Here is a 19,317-nt window from a genome sequence, read left to right on the forward strand (position 1 = left end):
TGCAAGAGTATGTGCTCAAAGGATGGCCAAAGAGAATGGATGAGTCCGTTTCTGGAGTATATACTAAGAAACGTGAGGAACTCAGTGTACAGGGAGGCTGTGTTCTGTGGGGAGCACGAGTGGTGATTCCCCCGCCGGGCCGCGCTGCTCTTTTGAAACAATTACACATCAATCTCCCTGGAATAACCCGAATGAAAGGGTTGGCACGGAGTTACATGTGGTGGCCACAGATGGATGCAGAAATAGAAGGCATGGTAAAAACTTGTGCCACATGCCAAGAGAATAGAAATTCACCACCCTGTGCACCTTTACATCCGTGGGAGGTGCCGAATCAGCCATGGAGAAGAATCCACATTGATTATGCTGGTCCGTGGTTAGGAAGAATGTTTTTTAACATAGTGGATGCCTACTTTAAATGGTTAGACGTGTACCCGCTAAGTAAGTCTACCTCTACAGTAACCATTCAATGTCTGAGACAAAGTTTTAGCCAACATGGGATACCTGAAATGGTGGTGTCAGATAATGGCAGTTGTTTCACAAGTGCAGAGTTCCAAGAGTTCATGAACCGAAATGGCATCAAACACATCACCACAGCACCATATCATGCAGCTTCTAATGGACTGGCTGAACGGGCAGTGCAAACCTTCAAAAGTCTAATGAGGAAGAGCACAGGAGATTCCATTGAGACGAAGCTGGCTAGAGCACTGTTCAGTTACAGGATCACACCACAGTCGAGTACTGGGAAATCTCCTGCAGAACTGTTGTTTGGAAGAAAACTAAGGTCTACCTTGGATCTCATCCACCCAGACTTTAAAAGTCAAATACAGGAAAAAAGATGAAGCAAAAATGTTACCATGATCGACATGCTAAATAGAGACATGTGACTGAAGGTGACCAAGTGTACACTAAGAACTTTGGTTCAGGGCCTATCTGGATTCCTGGGACAGTTCAGAAACAGACGGGACCGGTGTCTTGTACTGTTGCACTTGAAAATGGTCAGGTAGTGCGCCGGCACATAGATCAAGTGAGGAACAGGTATGTGTGCCTGCAGAGGAAACTTTGGGGTTGGAGGAAACATCTAGGAAAGAGGGGGAGGAGTTAACATCGATTGCGGATGTTACACTTTCCAAAGACACTAATGTGGAGCAGACAGGGGAAACGACCAAGGAGGTTTTAAGATCAGAATCTCCTGTGGTGAAAGGTCACTTAGAGTTAAGGAGGTCGACGAGACAGAAGAAGACTCCGAGTTATTTAGAAGACTACAAATAGTTAGAAGTGAGTTCCCCAGCCATGGGGAAAGAATGTGTCCTGGAACTCACTGGGACGGAGGTAGTCCACCCGAAGACCCTAGTTTATATTGTAAATGCACAAATGTTATGGTTTTGTGTTGTTACCTTATATATATATTTATATATATATATAAACTGAGTAAAATGTACAATAGTTGTAAAACATGTGATATATTGTAAAGAGTAATGTAGATAACTATTTGAAGCTATTGTTATCTGGGGAAAGGGGGTGTAGTAAATGGGATGCATTTGACAAAGTTGTCCAGTAGAGGGGGGCATGGGTTTACTTTTGTTACCTTTTCTCCTGATAAGTGTTGTTCCGGGGTTAGCAGGTCATCTGCTGTAACGGTGTCGAAATGTGTTGTCCGAAATGTGTTGTCCAATACTGCTAAGTTTCCTTGAAGGTTTTTTTGTTTTTGTTGGAAACTAACATTTTTGCTAGTGTAATATTGTAAGGAATTCATCTTTAAGTTAAAATTCCTATTTTTTGGGGTGTGCGACCATTACAGACTTGTAATCCAAAGGTTGTGAATTGGAGTCTCGGGTTGGCAGGGTTTGTAGATGGGGAGTGAATGTACAGTATTCTCTCCACCTTCAATACCATGACTTTAAGTACCATTAAGAGCAAGGCACCGAACCCCCAACTGCTCCCCTAAATCTCAAGAATGACATAAGCCTTCTTGGAAGGCTTTGTGGCTTTTGCAAGAGACAAAAATCAGTGGACTGGAAGGTAACTTGAAACAAGAGTCCTGTGACTGAGATACAGGGAAGACAGGATGTGAGGAGATGGAGAAAAGGTGTTTCTTTCCATGGATTCAAGAAAAACACATCAACCATCATCAGTAGTGAAGGAGCTTGTTTTACCATAGAGTATGAGTGTAGCTGAACATCTGATGTAGGTACAGCGCTCTCAGAGGAAAACAGTTTGAAGAGACTCAAAGTCAACAGGATTCATCATCAATAAAAAACAAACGATCAACCAAAACATTTGTCTATATCTATATAGATTCTATATGGATTCTGTAGTCAAACTCACGCATGCTTTGAACTATCATATAAAAAGGACATTTGAAATCTGAGAAAGCGATTATGATTGTTTAACATGTTATAATGCTTCTAATCTAGTAAACTCTGTGTTAATGAGTCGTGAAATTACATGAAATTACAAGTCTTGTCAAAGTGCTCACTGTACATATCGTGCTCATAACACAATTTACTTTATGATATAAACTACAATAAAAGTTAAAACCTAATAAGAATTCATTTAAACTTTGATTTCTTATAAAATCACAGCTTTCACAGCTAACTAGCGATTAGGCTGCCAACACAATGTTAAAAGATGACCCAAAATGTTGTGGTCCTGATCATCAGGGACAGCTGTGTAGATGTGTAAAATACAGAATATAATTACACAACAGAAGTTATAATGGAATCAATAAATGAGAAGAACAAATTCGATAAAAATAAGTCTCTCTCACAAACATACAAATGCATATATTCACTCCACTTGACCTGGAGGGTAAATATATATTCAGTCATCCAGATATAACTTAATATTTGCTGTATAAATCTACCCCAAAAGTAAACATTCAAAAGTGTTGACCACCTGGAATCTCTCTCATGCTCCAGAGGTCACATAGCGGGGCCCCACATCTGTGTGTGTGTGTGTGTGTGTGTGTGTGTGTGTGTGTGTGTGCGTGTGTGTGTGTGTGTGCTGGTCCACTCCTCTGTTTTCACTCCGTGAGCCAGACGTGTGAAAAGCTCTCTGCAGTTCTCAGAGATTTAATATTTCAACTTAAAACTATTCACATAGTTTTATACGTAGCTCCACTGTCATTGTGTACAGACGTGATTTCTCAACCACCCTGAAAAACGTAAGTCTATTTACATTATGCTCAAACTATTATTTTTATTGAATTATTCATTTTCAGCTGCTCAGGAATATTTGAAGAATGTTACTGAGGACCAGCAGCGGTTTAGTTATCCACATCCACAGTATGTTTTGTGTTCAGCAGAAGAAAGAACTTCATGCAGTTTAGAGCACCCTGAGTATTTTATGACAGATTTTCATTTTTTTTCAAATGTTTAGGTATTATAATGTCATTAGCACTGCTGGTGTTACATTTACTGCAGAAAATGAAAACAAGGGGAAAAAAGCATTGATTGATTGATATTAAAATGGGTAAAGTGCAGGTTTAAGAGATGCATCATGTTGTAGGAGCCATTTTCAGTTGTGTAGTGTTCTTTCTTCATAATAACAGGTATTTATGTTGTTGAATCGGCATTATGACCAGCCACGATGCAATTTTTTTAATTATCGTTTGTTGCTGTTTGAATTTTTGAATCAAAAAGGAGTCAGTAAATGGATTGGAATATGTATTTATTTAAGTATGGTCATTGTGTGTTATTTGTCAGCCTTCTTTACAAACAACGCATCAGAAACAAGATCGTAAAATGGACAATCATGCACCAACAAACAATCTGTACACATTGATTTTAGAGAAGGGCAAGATAACTGTGACTTTTCATAAACCCTCTGCCCCACATCTTAATTTTTGATTTTAAGCTAATATGTAAATATTAATAGAATATATTTACCTTTCAGACTGCCATTGGTTGTTAGATTATTCATCTAAATTGTCAAAACAAAATTTTAAATAGAATAGTTGATTTATTACATTATATCAATGACATGTTAATTATTGACACATATAAATATTAATAAGAACGATATTAAAGGTGACTTAAATTTTTGTAAGTACATGTGCTATGACAAGTAAATGAGAAAATGTTCCTTTTTATTTTCCATAATAACTTATTAGCTAATGCTATTATATCTAATGATGTTACAACTTAAGAGTAAATGCACACTTATTTAATAATGGGGCATCTTCCCCTGTGTTTTAAGTGGTGAAGCTGTACAATATGGGCAATAATGTTTTACGATATTTAGTTTAAAATATTGTAACAAGGTTTTTATTTTTCCGTGTGAATTGATGAATTGAATGGAGACAAACGGTAGGCAGAGAAATACTGTAACCATGGTCATTTGTTCTGAGTTTGTTTGTATATGTTTTGACACATATTTTTATGTCTCATGTTGTTATAAATAATAATGAAGTATAGAGTAGCTGTTTCTTAACTATTAAATAAAGTGAATAAAATGAAATCTCTGCTGATGATCATGTAAATCTTTTCAGGAGTGCTGATTTCATGTTAATAGTTCCTGTTTTCTCCTCATTCATGACGCTGATATCTTTAGATCACCTGTAAACTGCCACTTAAAGCTCATTACATTGGTGGAAACAGACTGAAACCAACCACAGTTCACCAAATTGAACAAGAAATCTTTGCTATTTTGTACTTCTGTTTTATTAATGTAATTTTTATATTTCATTTATTTTATTTATGCATGTGTATTCATCCATTTCTTTGTTAGTTTGTTCTTATGATAGATAAACGAATGAAAAGATTAATGTTTATATTAGATCGACTCGCAAATAAATAAATAAAAACTCATAAAAAGTGAACTTTTACTTTTATCTATCCGTCTTTGAAAATGTGAACACAAAACTCAAAATGCTTTAAAATCTGTGAAATAATGAAAACATTATTAACTGATTATTTTGGATTTTAGCAGATTTGCTATTCCTGCCACACTGCTTGAAGCTCCTCCCACAACATCTCACCTTAACTGAAGCTCCTCCCACAGCAACTCACCTTCACTGAAGCTCCTCCCACAACAACTCACCTTCACTGAAGCTCTTCCCACAGCAACTCACCTTCACTGAAGCTCCTCCTACAGCAACTCACCTTCACTGAAGCTCCTCCCACAACAACTCTCCAATAAATGCTGGGATATTCCCATCAGCCTAGAAGGGAAGTAGAGCTGAACATTGAGAACATGAGTGATCCAGAATCCTGCAGATTGGAAAACGCGGAGACTGAAGAACAAAGAGGTTGGTGTTTATTTTTGAACAGTCATTAATGATTAATGAAAATTATAGTCAAATTTGTAGTATAAAAAGTTTGTGAAATATTATTTCATATTTATTTACAATGTCAAGTAATAAACAGGACACTTTCTATGAACTGGGTACAAACTGGAGTCTAAAACTGAAACTTTTTTATTTTCAACAAATGGTCAAGGAAAGGAGGCGTGAGAAAAATCCAGATTTCCTGAATTTGATTTACATCTATATCTGCTTCAAAAATGTTACATTTACTTGTATTGAAATTATAGAAGTCAGTCATGGTTATTTTTAAAAATTTTTGGTAATAGGGTTAATGAATGCAGTCAAAACAGAAGTACTTCCTGAGCTCAAGGAATTGTAATTAATAATTTTATTGCAAAATAAATTTATATTGTCCTAAAATAGTTTTTTTCAATGTGTACCACTCGCATAAACACTGCATCCGTAGGCAATGTTATCTGTAGGGGCTGCCATTGATGTTTTGCGTGCTATGTGACGTCAGAGCTTGGAACTGGGAGTACAGTAGGTAGACATCCAAAAGGCTTCTTTTACCGCCGCCGCGTCTGTAAAGTGCATTTGCAGCCTTTGACTGCTGAGTGGCGCTTTAACCACAAGTTATCAAACAAGCGCATCACAGCACATTTTCGCAAATAGATGTCAGTTTTGCCTCGATGATGTGTTACATTTGACGGCTTTAGTCACGGAAAATGAAAGAAAAACACTATAGTTAAAATCTTTAATATATTTAATATGCAATATTCACAGATGAAAGTTTGGTACTGTAACAGTGGTGCGCCCTAGTGACCTTTTGGAAACGATCTATTTCATAGTTCGGGCGCCAGACAGGATTTTGGCCTGTCACCAAATAAATTTCAAAATACCGTGATAACCCAGGGAGATTTTCAAAACCACAGTTACACAAAAACTACATGGGTTGCTTGTACGTTAGTTAATAGAAGACAAACAACAACTTGCAGTTCAAAAGAATTCATTGATATATATTTTTCCCTTCTTTATACACAATTCTGGACACAAATCAAAAACCCCATATAATCAGGAGGAAAGGAACAAAAACAAAAACGAACAATAATAATAAAAAAAAATAAATAAATTAAAAATCAACAATTGTAAACGACAATGTTTTCATACAGGCATAATTAAATGAACTTAGACATCAAAGTAAACAAGATCAGACAGGATTAAAAACACAGGATTAGTATATATTTTTTCTCGAGCAACCAAAGTCATAGATATACTGAAAGGGAAATTAAATGAAAGTCAGTAATATAAATAAATCGGTCACTCAAAGCGACTCGCGAATGTGTGGATGAAGTGCGTGCGATGAAGTGCGTTAGTGTGTGAGTGTGTGTGTGCAATATCGCTGACCATGTCTGGCAGGGAAAAGATCCATGGGAGGCAGCGTTTTCTCCGGATTAGCAAAACCCAACGGAATGACGATCTTGTGAGTTCCTTCAGCAGTTCGTTACACTCTCTCTCTGCAGCCTGGTGAATCTTTATTTCCGCACTCACCCTGACCTAATACAGCGTGCGTCTCACTCCCGCCGATCAACTCCTCAGTTATGACTCGTGTCCATTGTTTGGTTTGCTCACCTGCCACTTGGCGTTCGCGTTTACCATTTCCCCCCTTATTCCAAGCGATTTTTCCTTTTCATAATTTTGACTTAATTGTTCTACATCCCGATATGGGCATGGAAGGGGAGGATTTTCTTTACATCGCCACAGTACTTATGAAGTTATTTCTTAGAACAAATTCAAGCAGGATAAATGTCAAGCCTATGCCTGAGCCTGTGCTTATATTTTCTCTAAGCTACATGGTATTAAACCATATTTTAGATTGGACACATTTAAAAGGTGTGCAGTATATTACATGAATTATGTGTTATATTATTCAAAAGAAATTGTGGTTTACTTTGCATCGGAGCATTAAAAGTGGTAGCCTATTTTAGGGGGGTAGGCTATATGGATTAATATGCAATGCCAATATTTTCATATATTATGCCTATATTTAAATTTATATTTTTAAATTCCTTTAATAAAACAACATGCATTTTTGTTATTCGTTACCTTTCCTTTATTTTGACAGATAACTTCCTGGCAAAAATACATTTGTTTGTAAACTGATTAAGAAATTGTTGCATGTTTAAACGTGAAGCGCTGTATAATTTTGTTCACATTAATTATTATTAGCCTAAAACAACAAACAAGTTAAATTAAACCTGCATGATTTAGCTAAATCTTTGAAACTCTAAAGACTGGACGGATTAATAAACTGTCCTCATGATTAAACTCAAGTTCTCTCATTATAATCAACATGATACACACAACGTATAAAAGAGCTTCATTAACTGACAACATAAGTGATTTTAAAGGGAGCCTTCTTTACTTGCTTTTAGTGCTGGTCGATGGCATATGGCCTAAAAAAATCTGATTTATGATTTAAATCGATTTTAAAATCAATATTCAAATGACAAAGAAATTTTTCAAAACAAGTTTTAATCTAATTATACATTTATAACTGAGACAAGATGATACTATTATCATTATCATACTATTACGATAATATTACTATTTTATATTTTGTTAATACTAGCCCATCATGCATCTAACCATCAACTCAGCGTTAAGATCTGTTCAGATTAAAACTTGTCATGGATGGAGGACAGAGCAAGTGTAAATATAATTCCATCTCGTTATGCCGCTGGTTTAGGATTTTTTTTTTTTGGTTCTTATATAACTTATTTGTAAATAGAGCAGACACTGTCTGTGTCTACACCGGACGTGAGAGTTGTCGTGCGAAAAAGTGTCTAAACTTGATGACATCACACAGCTGAAGTCTGTCAGGAACAGTGAGTGCTGTATGATGTTTCTAGCAACGTATTCCAATGCCTTTTTAGTTCTCTCTCCCTCTCTCGCTCACACACGCATATGTAGTTTACAGGGACTCGCCATAAACGTAACGGTATTCTATACTGTATATCCCCATACACTACCTCTATCCATCACGAAAAATTTTTAAGTCATTTGGTTTACGAGGGCACAGTAATTGTCATCACAAACCATGTTTACATTTTAATACCCATTTCAGATATTTATAAACCATATACAAGAACACACACACAGGGTAACCAAACGTCCCGGTTTCCTATTGCTGAAAAATAACCTGTACGTGTATGAAACCGTAACGGCTCGTATCAATATTTTATTTGCAGTTATCAGAGAGGGAGAGCAGTTATATTAGGGGCGTTCCACTTGAAGCACCGCTGCACGCACAGAATGATCACCTGTATGACATCAAAGTACCGCGAGAGTGATTCGAATGCATTGGATATGTGTGCTCTCATATCGCTCTCGCTGTAATGTCATACAGTGATCCTTCTGTGCGTGCAGCGCTGCTTCAAGTCGAACACGTCTATCAACTTTGTGCGATTGCTTCTGGAATTCGCAGGTTGTAAAATCGTGTCGTATATCATCTCATCCGTACGATTTTCAGATAAACTCACTCGTGCCGTGTGCATGGACATACGATCTTCAGACCATCCGAATTCGCACCGTGTACGCCCGCCTTTACTGGGCTGAAACATGCCTGCACTCAGCAGCACTACTCTTTGTATTCATTATTTTCTCGCAGCCCATATTATTATTTTTACAATACCATAATGATAATAACAAATCATCAATTAATAATTAATCATTATTTTACGAAAATCATTGTTATTTGTGATCGTGGGTGTTTGCGGAAGGCTTTAAGACCAAGCGGAGTCCTTTGTTCCCGCCTCACAGCCCGCGGGTCTCCGAGGCTTCACTGACTGCAGTTTGACTTTACTGAATCAGATTGAGGCAAACTTATTGATCATGAGCCCAACATTTAGCAAGCAGGAAAACATTCATTCTAATGGAAGGAAGACGTATTTCATTGAGATAATGCTGTTAAATAGAGAGAGAGAGAGAGAGAAAGAGAGAGAGAGGGAGAGAGAGAACCAGTCTATAATGGTCAAATTTACTCAGGCCGATGGTATTTTTTTAATGACTTTTTTTTATGATAAAATTTTTGATTTCATGATAACATATTACTAATTCATATAGAAATAATTTAAGCAGTTAAAACCTATTTTTAAACTTGAATTTAAATACTATTGAACTATCTTTAAAATCTCAAGGAGTTTATAAGTAAAAAAGGATAAAATGTCACAGTGCTTGTTAAATAGCCTAAATGAACTTGTGTTAATAATATAATTAGAACTAACAATATAATTCAATTTTTTACATGAACAACTCCTGTATAAAATGGGACAGCAACCTTTATATCACACATTTTTAAATTGTCCACAGCTGAGCAGTGAACTGCTGGCCTAATAATGTTATCATGTACAAACAGGATATCACTTTACAACAAATCCTTTAAATTTAACAATAATATCAGAACAAAACAAGAATTAAAAATATATCATTGTAAGCAATAAATATAATTGTAGTATATAATAATATAGGCTTAGCTATAAACAAACAAAAAATAATAATAATTTAAAGCTAAGCATAAGGTCAGGTTTGGCTTTCTCTTTCCTTCACTCGTGATAAATCCGTTTCCATATTCGTGATGTTGCCCATTTGAAGCTTAAGTATTATTCGTGAGGTAAAATAGGCTTTGTAGTTCACGCGTTTCAGTATCAATGGAAAAAAAAATCATAATTAACAATATGTGGGGTAAGTGGATCGCTGCTAACACTGAATGTCTGGTTAACGACTGCTGTTTCCATTGAATATGTGCACGATACAACAGCGCGATCAAACAGCTGAAACAGAAAATACTAAATTTTTGTTCTCACATAAGGCATAATTCAAAAATGAAAACTTTTAGTAGTTTGAAAAGATCAAGAATAATAACAGAGTTAATAATAATTATTGCTAAATGCTGGACCGTTCTCATTTCGCTCTGCATATGAAACCTGAAGATTTTTTTAAAACCAAGAATGAACCGAAATTAAAATGAATGCATATGATCCTTTGTGTTAAGGTCTTCTTTAAATTTTTTTATGAGTAGACTGTAACCTAAGACTATCCTACATTTGGAATTAACTCAGTGTAAATGTTTTAATATTTTTTAAAGATGTTACAATGTTATATCATAATGTTATTGTTGTTTTACTTCCTTCTTTTATCTCATTTTACAATTACATTAATTTCGCAATCTGTCCCTTTGCGCCACCTGGCGGTAGTTTCACAAGTTATTTTAAAACGCGACTGATATACAGTTAACAGCATGGCGATTACAATTACATTCATTTCGCAGTCCGTCCCTTTGCGCCACCTGCCGGTAGTTTCACGAATAATTTTAACAAGCGACTGAATTACAGTTAACGCCCGCGGCGGTAATCCCCATTTAGGTTGTCCACCTACTGTACATCGATCTAGTATGAGCTTATGGGTGGGAAGTCACGGGTTTGACTGCCGTTCCAGTGTATTTTCACGGCTAGAAGGTTGGAAAAACATGGGTTACTGGAACACGGCATAATAATCAACATTTAACCTGGTGAAAAATATTTATTTATTGTTATCTGTGTTATTTCATCTGCAACAGCAGTGTGAACTTTTATAAACATCCATTTGGTCGTTAACTTTTAAATGCTTCATTATGCAGAAAATATGATCAGACTTCTCTTCATGAAAGAGGAGCAGATCAGTCGTGATCAAATCACGACTGGCAGATCAACTAGCTACTTCTTTTCTCTCCAGTATTGTAGGATGCTAAATTAAATTAAATGTGGAGGATGTTAACTGTGACGAGATGATTGACAGGCCAGTTTACAGTGACAGGGTGCTCCTTTAAAGACGCAATTGTGTGACATGATAGTATGTCCCAAAGCTTGCCTAGTCTTCTACTACACACTCAAAAGTGTACTTTTTCATCACTAAAAGAGTACATACTTTAAGGGCATAATATAAGTAGCCACATTGAGATGCAGGGCAACCCTCCCTTATCTGACCTATATATTTCTGGTCCTGGAGTCTCTACTAACGAGCTGAATAGTTGATTTAGCTGTGTTTGATTAGGAAAAGTTGGAAAATGTGTAGTGTTCGTGTGCCTCCAGGAACAGTGTTGGGAAACTTTCACTTTCACTACATTTTGTTTAAAAGCTGAGATTGGATCAAGATTCAGTGGGTCAGTGCTAAGGCTAAAATGGCTTATTTAAATGGTCCTCATTCATTTTAAAATAAGGATTTGTACCTGTATTGTTTTAAAAATAACAACTGATCAGTATGCCTAATTCACGAAAAATTCCAGGGACACAATTGTTTATTAAAAACACACAATTGTTTAATAAAAAATTACTGAACTATTGGATTACAAGATATTCTGGTGTTACATCTGAGTTTACTTTTTCAATCCCCTTTAAAGTTAATGATGACTTACAGAAAATAAAACCCCCCATGAGCTGTTTGGAGAATACATGGATGAAAATAAAACTTTTTATTTTTATGTTTTAGACTTAATGGAACAGATTGAGGAGAGTGAAGAACTGAGTGAAGGAGAGGAGAAAAATCAACATGTCAAAACTGGAGAAAAGTCTGTTAGGGGAGCCAAAAGTTCTTGCCCTCGGACTGAAAACAGATTCCCAAACAAAAAAAGTCACATGAGGGTTAATAGTGGAGAGAAGATGCACACGTGTGATCAGTGTGGGAAGAGTTTCACACAAAAAAGTAGCCTTAAGGAGCACATGAAAATCCACACTGGAGAGAAACAGCACACATGTGATCAGTGTGGAAAGAGTTTCACACGAAAAGAACACCTTAAGCATCACATGACAATCCACACTGGAGAGAAATCACACTCATGTGACCAGTGCGGGATGAGTTTTGCACATAAAGGAAACCTGAAGAAACACATGACAATCCACACCGGAGAGAAATCACACACATGTGACCAGTGTGGGATGAGTTTTTCACGAAAAGGAAACCTGAAGAAACACATGACAATCCACACTGGAGAGAGGCCACACACATGTGATCAGTGCGGGAAGAGTTTCACACGAAAAGAACACCTTAAGCATCACATGAGGATCCACACTGGAGAGAAGCCACACACGTGTGATCAATGTGGACAGAGTTTTGCACAAAAAGGAGCCCTTACGGTTCACATGCAGATCCACACTGGATTGAAGCTATACCCATGTGATCAGTGTGGCAAGAGTTTCAGAGATGCAAGCACTCTTAAATTACATCTGCGTTCGCATTCTGGAGAAAGACCATTTTACTGTGATCAGTGCAGGAAAACATTTGCATCAGCTTCAGGCCTAAGTGTCCACCTGAAATTTCATACAAAAGAAAAGCCTCACATGTGTTCTTTGTGTGGAAAGCATTTTAGTTTGCTGAGTGTATTAAAAGGACACCAGAAAAGACACAATGGTGTGAAGGATCACATGTGCTTTGATTGTGGGAAGTGCTTTATTACTGCCGGTGACCTGAGAAAGCACCAGCCAGTTCACATTAGAGGAAGGCCTTACAAGTGTTCACACTGTGACCAGAGATTTGATTGGCCAGGATATCTGAAAATACATGAGAGGATCCACACTGGAGAAAAGCCGCACACATGTGATCAGTGCGGGAAGAGTTTTGCACAGAAATCAAACCTTAAGATTCACATGAAAACCCACACTAGAGAGAAGCCATACTCCTGTGATCAGTGTGGGAAGAGTTTTACATTCAATGTAAACCTTAAGACACACATGAGGATCCACACTGGAGAGAAACCACACACATGTGATCAGTGTGGAAAGAGCTTTGCCCAAATATCAAACCTGAAGACACATATGATGATCCACAGCGGAGAGAAACCGCACACAAGTGATCAATGTGGGAAGAGTTTTGTAAAAAAAGACCACCTTAAAGGACACATGAAAATCCACCATAGAGTCAAGCCACATGCTTCACACTCTTAAGTTACATCTGCATTCTCACTGTGGACAACATCCATTTACGTATCTGTGATCAGTACAGTAAAAGAACAAGCATTATAGCCGAAGAAACATGGGAAAGTTTGTAAAACGCCTTAATATTGTTTTATGGCTGGGTGTTGTGGGAAAACAGATGTAAGAATGTGTTTAAGATTTACTGATGTGTCTTGATTTAACGTGTAATGGAAAAATTTGTTTCTATTGATTTTGCATGACCTTATATGTTTCTGAAACATTATATACTGCATGTGTTTTCTTAGAAGTGCTGTGTAGTCACAGTGAGAAATGGGTTTGGGGTTAGATGTATGACTTTCAAAAGATCCACAGGGCCATGCTGGGCTGAGAGGGGGAACAACTGGGAGACCCAAAGGCATCTGTCCATGACCTAAGAGCTCTAGGTCTTAAATATAGGGGGAACCGATCTTTATAAGAATGATTTAGTAGCGTGTTTTTGACTTTCTTTCTATGTGTGGAAAAGTACAGCTGCTGAGAGTTTGTAAGCTTGACTTGGAAAAGAGATATAAGGCGGGGGATCGCCCTCCCTTCCTTGTCACACTCTGCAGCAACTGTTTCCTGTGTGATGTCTGACCTTCTTTGCAAAGAATAAACCTTTTTATTAAAGACAAAGTGAGTTTGTATCTTATGGTGATGAGAGTGGGTTTAATTACTAAGGTAAATGACACTGTATTGGTCATATTCAACATGATGGTGTCAGTGTAGTTTCCAGTGAGAGTCAAACTTAGTTCTCTTGTTTAAACCATTCAGATTACTGTTATCTTTAGGGACTAGGTTTGCTAGAGCAATTTCTGTATTGTCTTTAGATGATTTAAGGAGTCACTTCTGAGGCTGTGTGCAAGTAACAGCCAATAAATTACAGTGCATGTTAAGCGGTTAGTCGACTTATTGCACATTTATATTAATAAACCATAAATCCTAGTAATGAGCATTTAACTGCGAATGTAGCGCATGAATAAGGTTTGCCACACAGTGCACTGGCATAATGATTATGAATGCATCAGGGGAAAGCAAAAAGACAGTCATAACATTTAAATAATTCATTGATAAACCAGTGTTTGCTGTATTTTCGGCTGCAGTGATGAAAAGACGATCTCCTCAGTGGATGCACCTGTACTAAAGTTTCATATAGATCACATTGCCTGAGAATAGTTGTTTTCCATCTGAATTGTTTTGTTTAAAACAGTGGTTCACAACCCTTTTCAATTCGCGGCCCACACAACCATACACATATGTTTGCACGGCCCACTTCAAAAAAATTAACTGACCCCACTATTGTTGGGTTAATAACTAAGTACTCAGAAGCTAGATTGTTAACTGTATTTATTGAATGAACTAGGGCTGTGCGATATGGAAAAAAGAAATAAATCTCGATTTCTTTGATCAATTTTGCGATTGTGACACACACCGATATGCTTTTACAGTTAAGAATGCATTAAGGATTAATTTGAAACATATTTCCAAAAGAAAACCAATTAGAGCTTTATCAAAAAGTTATAACATCTCTAGAACAGACATAAGTCAAAATTATCACTATAGTAAAGATGTAACAAAATGTATAGACTTATGGCAAAAAAAAAAAAAAAAATCCCGTATACAGGGACTTTTTTTTTCTTTTTTGTCATGCATTGTTCATAGAGCTCATTAATTGTAGCGGTGCCTCAGGTGCAGTGTGTATACAGTATGTGTATGCGGTCAGCAGCGAGTTTTGCTCTGTCACAAAACCAGACGTACTTGCTCAGATACACGCTGCTCTGCGCGGAGAGAGTGTGCGCACTTAAAACGTGTCTCCTCTCACTTAAACTGCGTCCTGTGCACTCACAATTCTCTCTATGCTCATGTTATATATTAATTATTTTTGTACGTTTTTATTTCTAGTCTTTTACCACAGTGTGAATGCTCTGATGCGTCAACATGTACTTGAAAAAAGGCGCATCACAGACAGTGTGTGAACCTGGAGTTAGGCATATGCCCAGTCTGTTCTGTTCTCACGCTAAGCGCACTGCATTCTGATTGGATCAGATAGCATACTGCAGGAGGCCAGGGCCGCGGAAAATCGTGCTATAAAGCGATTTAGAAATCGCCCACACTCAAATCGTGATTTTATGATGATTTATTTTAATCGCACAGCCCTAGAATGGTCTGGAAATGAACAGAAAATAATTAGCGGCCCACCTGCAATACCACCGCGGACCACAGGTTGAAAACCACTGGTTTAAAAGAAGACATTTCACTTTCTATAGATAGGCCTATATTTCTTATGACTGAGACAAGTATACACGGTATACAATTTGATTATTTTACAAAATCACAAATTTAGTTTTTTATTGTGACTGCACTCAAATAAAAGAACAGTCTTTTAAGCTTACAAATATGTATAACTATTATTTGTATGATCACACCAGCGAGCACTTCCTCATTCTGCACAAACACTGAAATAGTGCACATATTTATAGGTTAACGTTAAGAGCGAGCGGCCTTGTGAAGTTGCAACTTAATGTTTCAGATGATAATTCATATTTCAGGTCAATGAATGATAGGCAAACATTTGGATGCCCTGGCCTGTCCTGTATATTACCGCAATTGACAACCTTTAGTTGCAGAATGCATGACCTTACCACAATTATTATTATACATTTTGTCTGACTAAGCAACTAAAAAATATGGTCGACTCAGCCTTTTCTCGTCAGGTAAGGATTAGTCTACTATAAGGGGGGCAGCCCTAGATAATGAGCAGTGAAAAGTATACTGCTCTTGCAGAACGTCATTCCATCTGATTATTACTCAGGTTAAGACATCAGAGGCATCTTTCTCTGGGCATAAAAGGCAAGGCAAGTTTATTTATATAGCACATTTCATACACAACGGTAATTCAAAGTGCTTTACATAAAATGAAGTAAAATAATCGTTTAACAAATCACAACAATAAAACGGTGAAATTAATGTTTACAATTATTTAGAAATTGATTTAAAATGAATTTAAAACAGTTAAAAATAGGAAATGATTAAACAAAATACAGTGCAATCAGTTCGGACATTGCACAGTGCTCATTCAATAAATGAACAGATAAACAGATGAGTTTTGAGTCTAGATTTAAATGTGACTAGTGTTTTAGCACATCTGATCTCTTCTGGAAGCTGATTCCAACTGCGGGCGGCATAGTAACTAAAGGAGGACTCCCCTTGTTTTGATATTTCTAATTGTCTCAATCTGATCTGAGTGGTCTGTTAGGTTTATATTCAGTGAGCATATCTACTATGTATATAGGTCCTGGGCTATATACAGAGTATAAGTACTTTAAAATCAATCTGAGCTGCAGCTGTCTAATGGTCTTTTTTGGGAAGGACGGTGAGGAGACCAAGATTCTCCAAGTGAATGGGGCAGGCGGGCGGGGCTAATAGCCTCAGGCCAGTAGCACCGAGGCCAGAATAGTGCAGGGTTTCCACAGTCGAGCCTGAAGGTCCGCTGCCCATCACTAAAACCTGTCCTTTACACGCCTCTCAGGAACAACATCACGCAACCCCATCATTTCACCAACAAACTTTAAACTAAGAAATCATTAAACTAAGAAATACGTGACTGGAAATAGCGCGATCACAAAACGAACATGATAAAAGCGGCCGTTTGTTTGCATGCTTTGTTAAATATTTTAATTCAAAAGCATCAATGTTTTACTATTGTCAGGTAGGACTCGGGACACAGATGTAAAGGTGAATTCAGAACTGTGTTTATTTAATAAAGTTTCAAGTGTTCAGTGTTTTCAGTTCCTTATTGCACGGTGAAGCGTCAGTCTTCTAGTGCAGGCTTGTATGGAATTCACATGGAGCGGGGAATCACACAGGTGAGTTTGTTTGGAACACATATGTCAAAGCCACAGTCATTGATCGCTCATTAATGTTCTCTTCCTTCTTATAAGCCAAAGACAGTACCAGCTTGGGGTAATCACAGGAGACTACAGCGACGGTCCTGGGAACAGCAGAACAACAACATGTTAAGTGTAACACTAAGTTGAGTATACGTTACGTCTGGCTTGCAGGAGCTTGGAGACAACTTTGAGGAGATCGTTCCTATTGGAGGCTTGACGGGGAACTGAGGTACGGGTGAGTGCTTTTATAGTGTCCTTGATTGGTTCCGTGATGCATGGCAGGTGTGGCTGGTTAGTAATCAGGTGACTGTGAGTGGTGGTGATTGGTGGGGACCCGGCTTGCAAGATACCTGACACTTCCCCCCGCCCTCTCCAGGGTACGCACTAGCGGACCTAACTCTCCGACGCCGTGGGGGACTACCTCTGGGTCGTGGAGCGAGTTTTTCGGGATTCTGGGTATGAAAGTCTGTGAGCAGGTTGGGGTCGAGTAAATCTTGACAACATCTTTCCTCTGGTCCATAGTCCTCCCAGTCTACAAGATACTCCAGTCACCCACCACGACGTCGGGAGTCCAGAATCTCTCGTACCGTGTAGATGGGTTCGCCGTCAATGGGTGGCAATGGGGGTTCGTCATCAGGGACTGGGTCTGTGGAGGCAACCGAGACAGGAGCGTGATGGGGTTTTAGCAGGGAAATGTGAAAGGTGTGGTGTATCCGATATTGTTCAGGGAGGTGTAGATGATATGTGACAGGGTTAATTTGTCATTCCACGGGGAAAGGTCCAATGTACTTAGGGCTGAGCTTTCTGCAGGGTTGTCTCAGATGTAATGATTTTGTGGCCACAACATAATATGATCTTCGTACAAGTTAATATAATGTTCTCACAAATTAATCTCATGGCTACATCATATAATCATTTTGTGGCCACAACAAAACTAAGTGAACCGATCATGTCCTCTCTCGGGCACCGTAGTTTTGTACCTTGACAAGCGTAAATATAATGAGGTATCGTTACACTCTCACACATTATCCAATTCTATGCAAGCTGAGTAAACAAGCTCGAGAGAGGGGACTGAGGGCAGTGATGCCAACTCATTTTCAGGGAAAGATGCTCAAGGAAGCTCGATTTGTTACTAAATGGCATTGTGATGTCATTGTGCAATGATGCCATTATCTCATCATGATGCAAAATTGTCACAAAATCAAATCTTAGCAAAAAATATATTTTATAAATGTTAATTGTGATTTGTTTGTAAAATAGACATCCATCTACATCCATGAAATAAATACGATAAAACTAGTAAACAGGTCAAACCACATTCTGAACTATTATACTTTTAAGCAGTGTATTAATAAAATACAAAAGTAGCATACTAGCTAACGAAAGCAATCTATGAAGAAATTTTCTGTATTGATTTTTCAAAGAGATTCTTTTACCTGCATTTTAAATTACACATCATGGTTTGTGATTTCGGGTTACAGGATTACAACAGATAATGGATAATATCCTGGAAAATTACTAAATGGTACCCTTTTCAATTTTTCTAGATATTTTTCTTACAGTGTAATAACTGATCAACAACCGCAGGTACAAGCTACTAAGGAGATAATCATGAATTAATTTATTGTTACATTTAAAAAACTATAGCAAATTGCAGCTAACTTAATTCATATGATGTCTGTACTGCTAAGCATCTTTGATTTCCTCTTTTCGTGTATTTTAGATGGTAAATGTGTGCTAATTTGTATTCGTATGTATGTGTGGGGCAGAGCTATCAAAATAGGGGCGAGACCCTTTTGGGGTAAGGCTGTGTTTGTTTTGTTGATTTCAAATGTCAACTTTGTCTACTAGAAATCGCTTACCCCACCTTAATTTATTTGACCACCTGCCATTACAGAAAACACGTTAGGAGGAATTATGTTAGGTCGTAATAAGGTGCTTGCACAAACAACCTATATGGTCATATTTTGTTGGAGGACAGGCTCAAATATTTTTTATTTTTTGTCTTTTGTCAAATGGATACCTAAATATTTAAATGATTTGAAATGCCATTTTAACAAATATGTATTTGTAATATTTGCAGGAGGATTATAATTTTATGAAACTATTTCTGTTTTCACAATATTTAATGATGTCCAGCCAATGTCCTTCAACCTCCAATTCTATTTTCCAAAACCTCTTTCCGTTCTCCCCCTCCCTCCCC

General features: G+C 37.5%; 1 protein-coding gene across 2 annotated transcripts; it reads left to right on the top strand.

Annotated features, from left to right (window-relative positions):
- Positions 1–3,033: 3,033 nt before the first annotated feature.
- LOC113070314 (gastrula zinc finger protein XlCGF57.1-like) lies at positions 3,034–13,842 on the top strand. Of its 2 annotated transcripts, none has more exons than XM_026243561.1 (3): positions 3,034–3,163; positions 4,927–5,248; positions 11,768–13,842. In XM_026243561.1, the coding sequence occupies exons 2-3, from the start codon at positions 5,140–5,142 to the stop codon at positions 13,216–13,218; spliced, it is 1,560 nt and encodes a 519-aa protein (XP_026099346.1). In that variant the 5' UTR covers positions 3,034–3,163; positions 4,927–5,139; the 3' UTR covers positions 13,219–13,842. The 2 variants fall into 2 exon arrangements, with proteins under 2 accessions (XP_026099346.1, XP_026099347.1); XM_026243562.1 differs by having other exon boundaries at positions 4,930–5,248.
- The last annotated feature ends 5,475 nt before the right edge of the window (positions 13,843–19,317 follow it).

The sequence above is a fragment of the Carassius auratus genome, unplaced genomic scaffold (genome assembly GCF_003368295.1).
Source record: "Carassius auratus strain Wakin unplaced genomic scaffold, ASM336829v1 scaf_tig00003761, whole genome shotgun sequence".
Lineage (NCBI taxonomy): Eukaryota > Metazoa > Chordata > Actinopteri > Cypriniformes > Cyprinidae > Carassius > Carassius auratus.

What these genes read in the sequence shown, in the direction of transcription:
- LOC113070314 (XM_026243561.1), top strand. Translation starts at nt 5,140, where the DNA reads ATGCTGGGATATTCCCATCAGCCTAGAAGGGAAGTAGAGCTGAACATT. An exon ending in GGAGACTGAAGAACAAAGAG is followed by an intron (nt 5,249 to 11,767) that starts GTTGGTGTTTAT and finishes TTTATGTTTTAG; the next exon opens with ACTTAATGGAACAGATTGAG.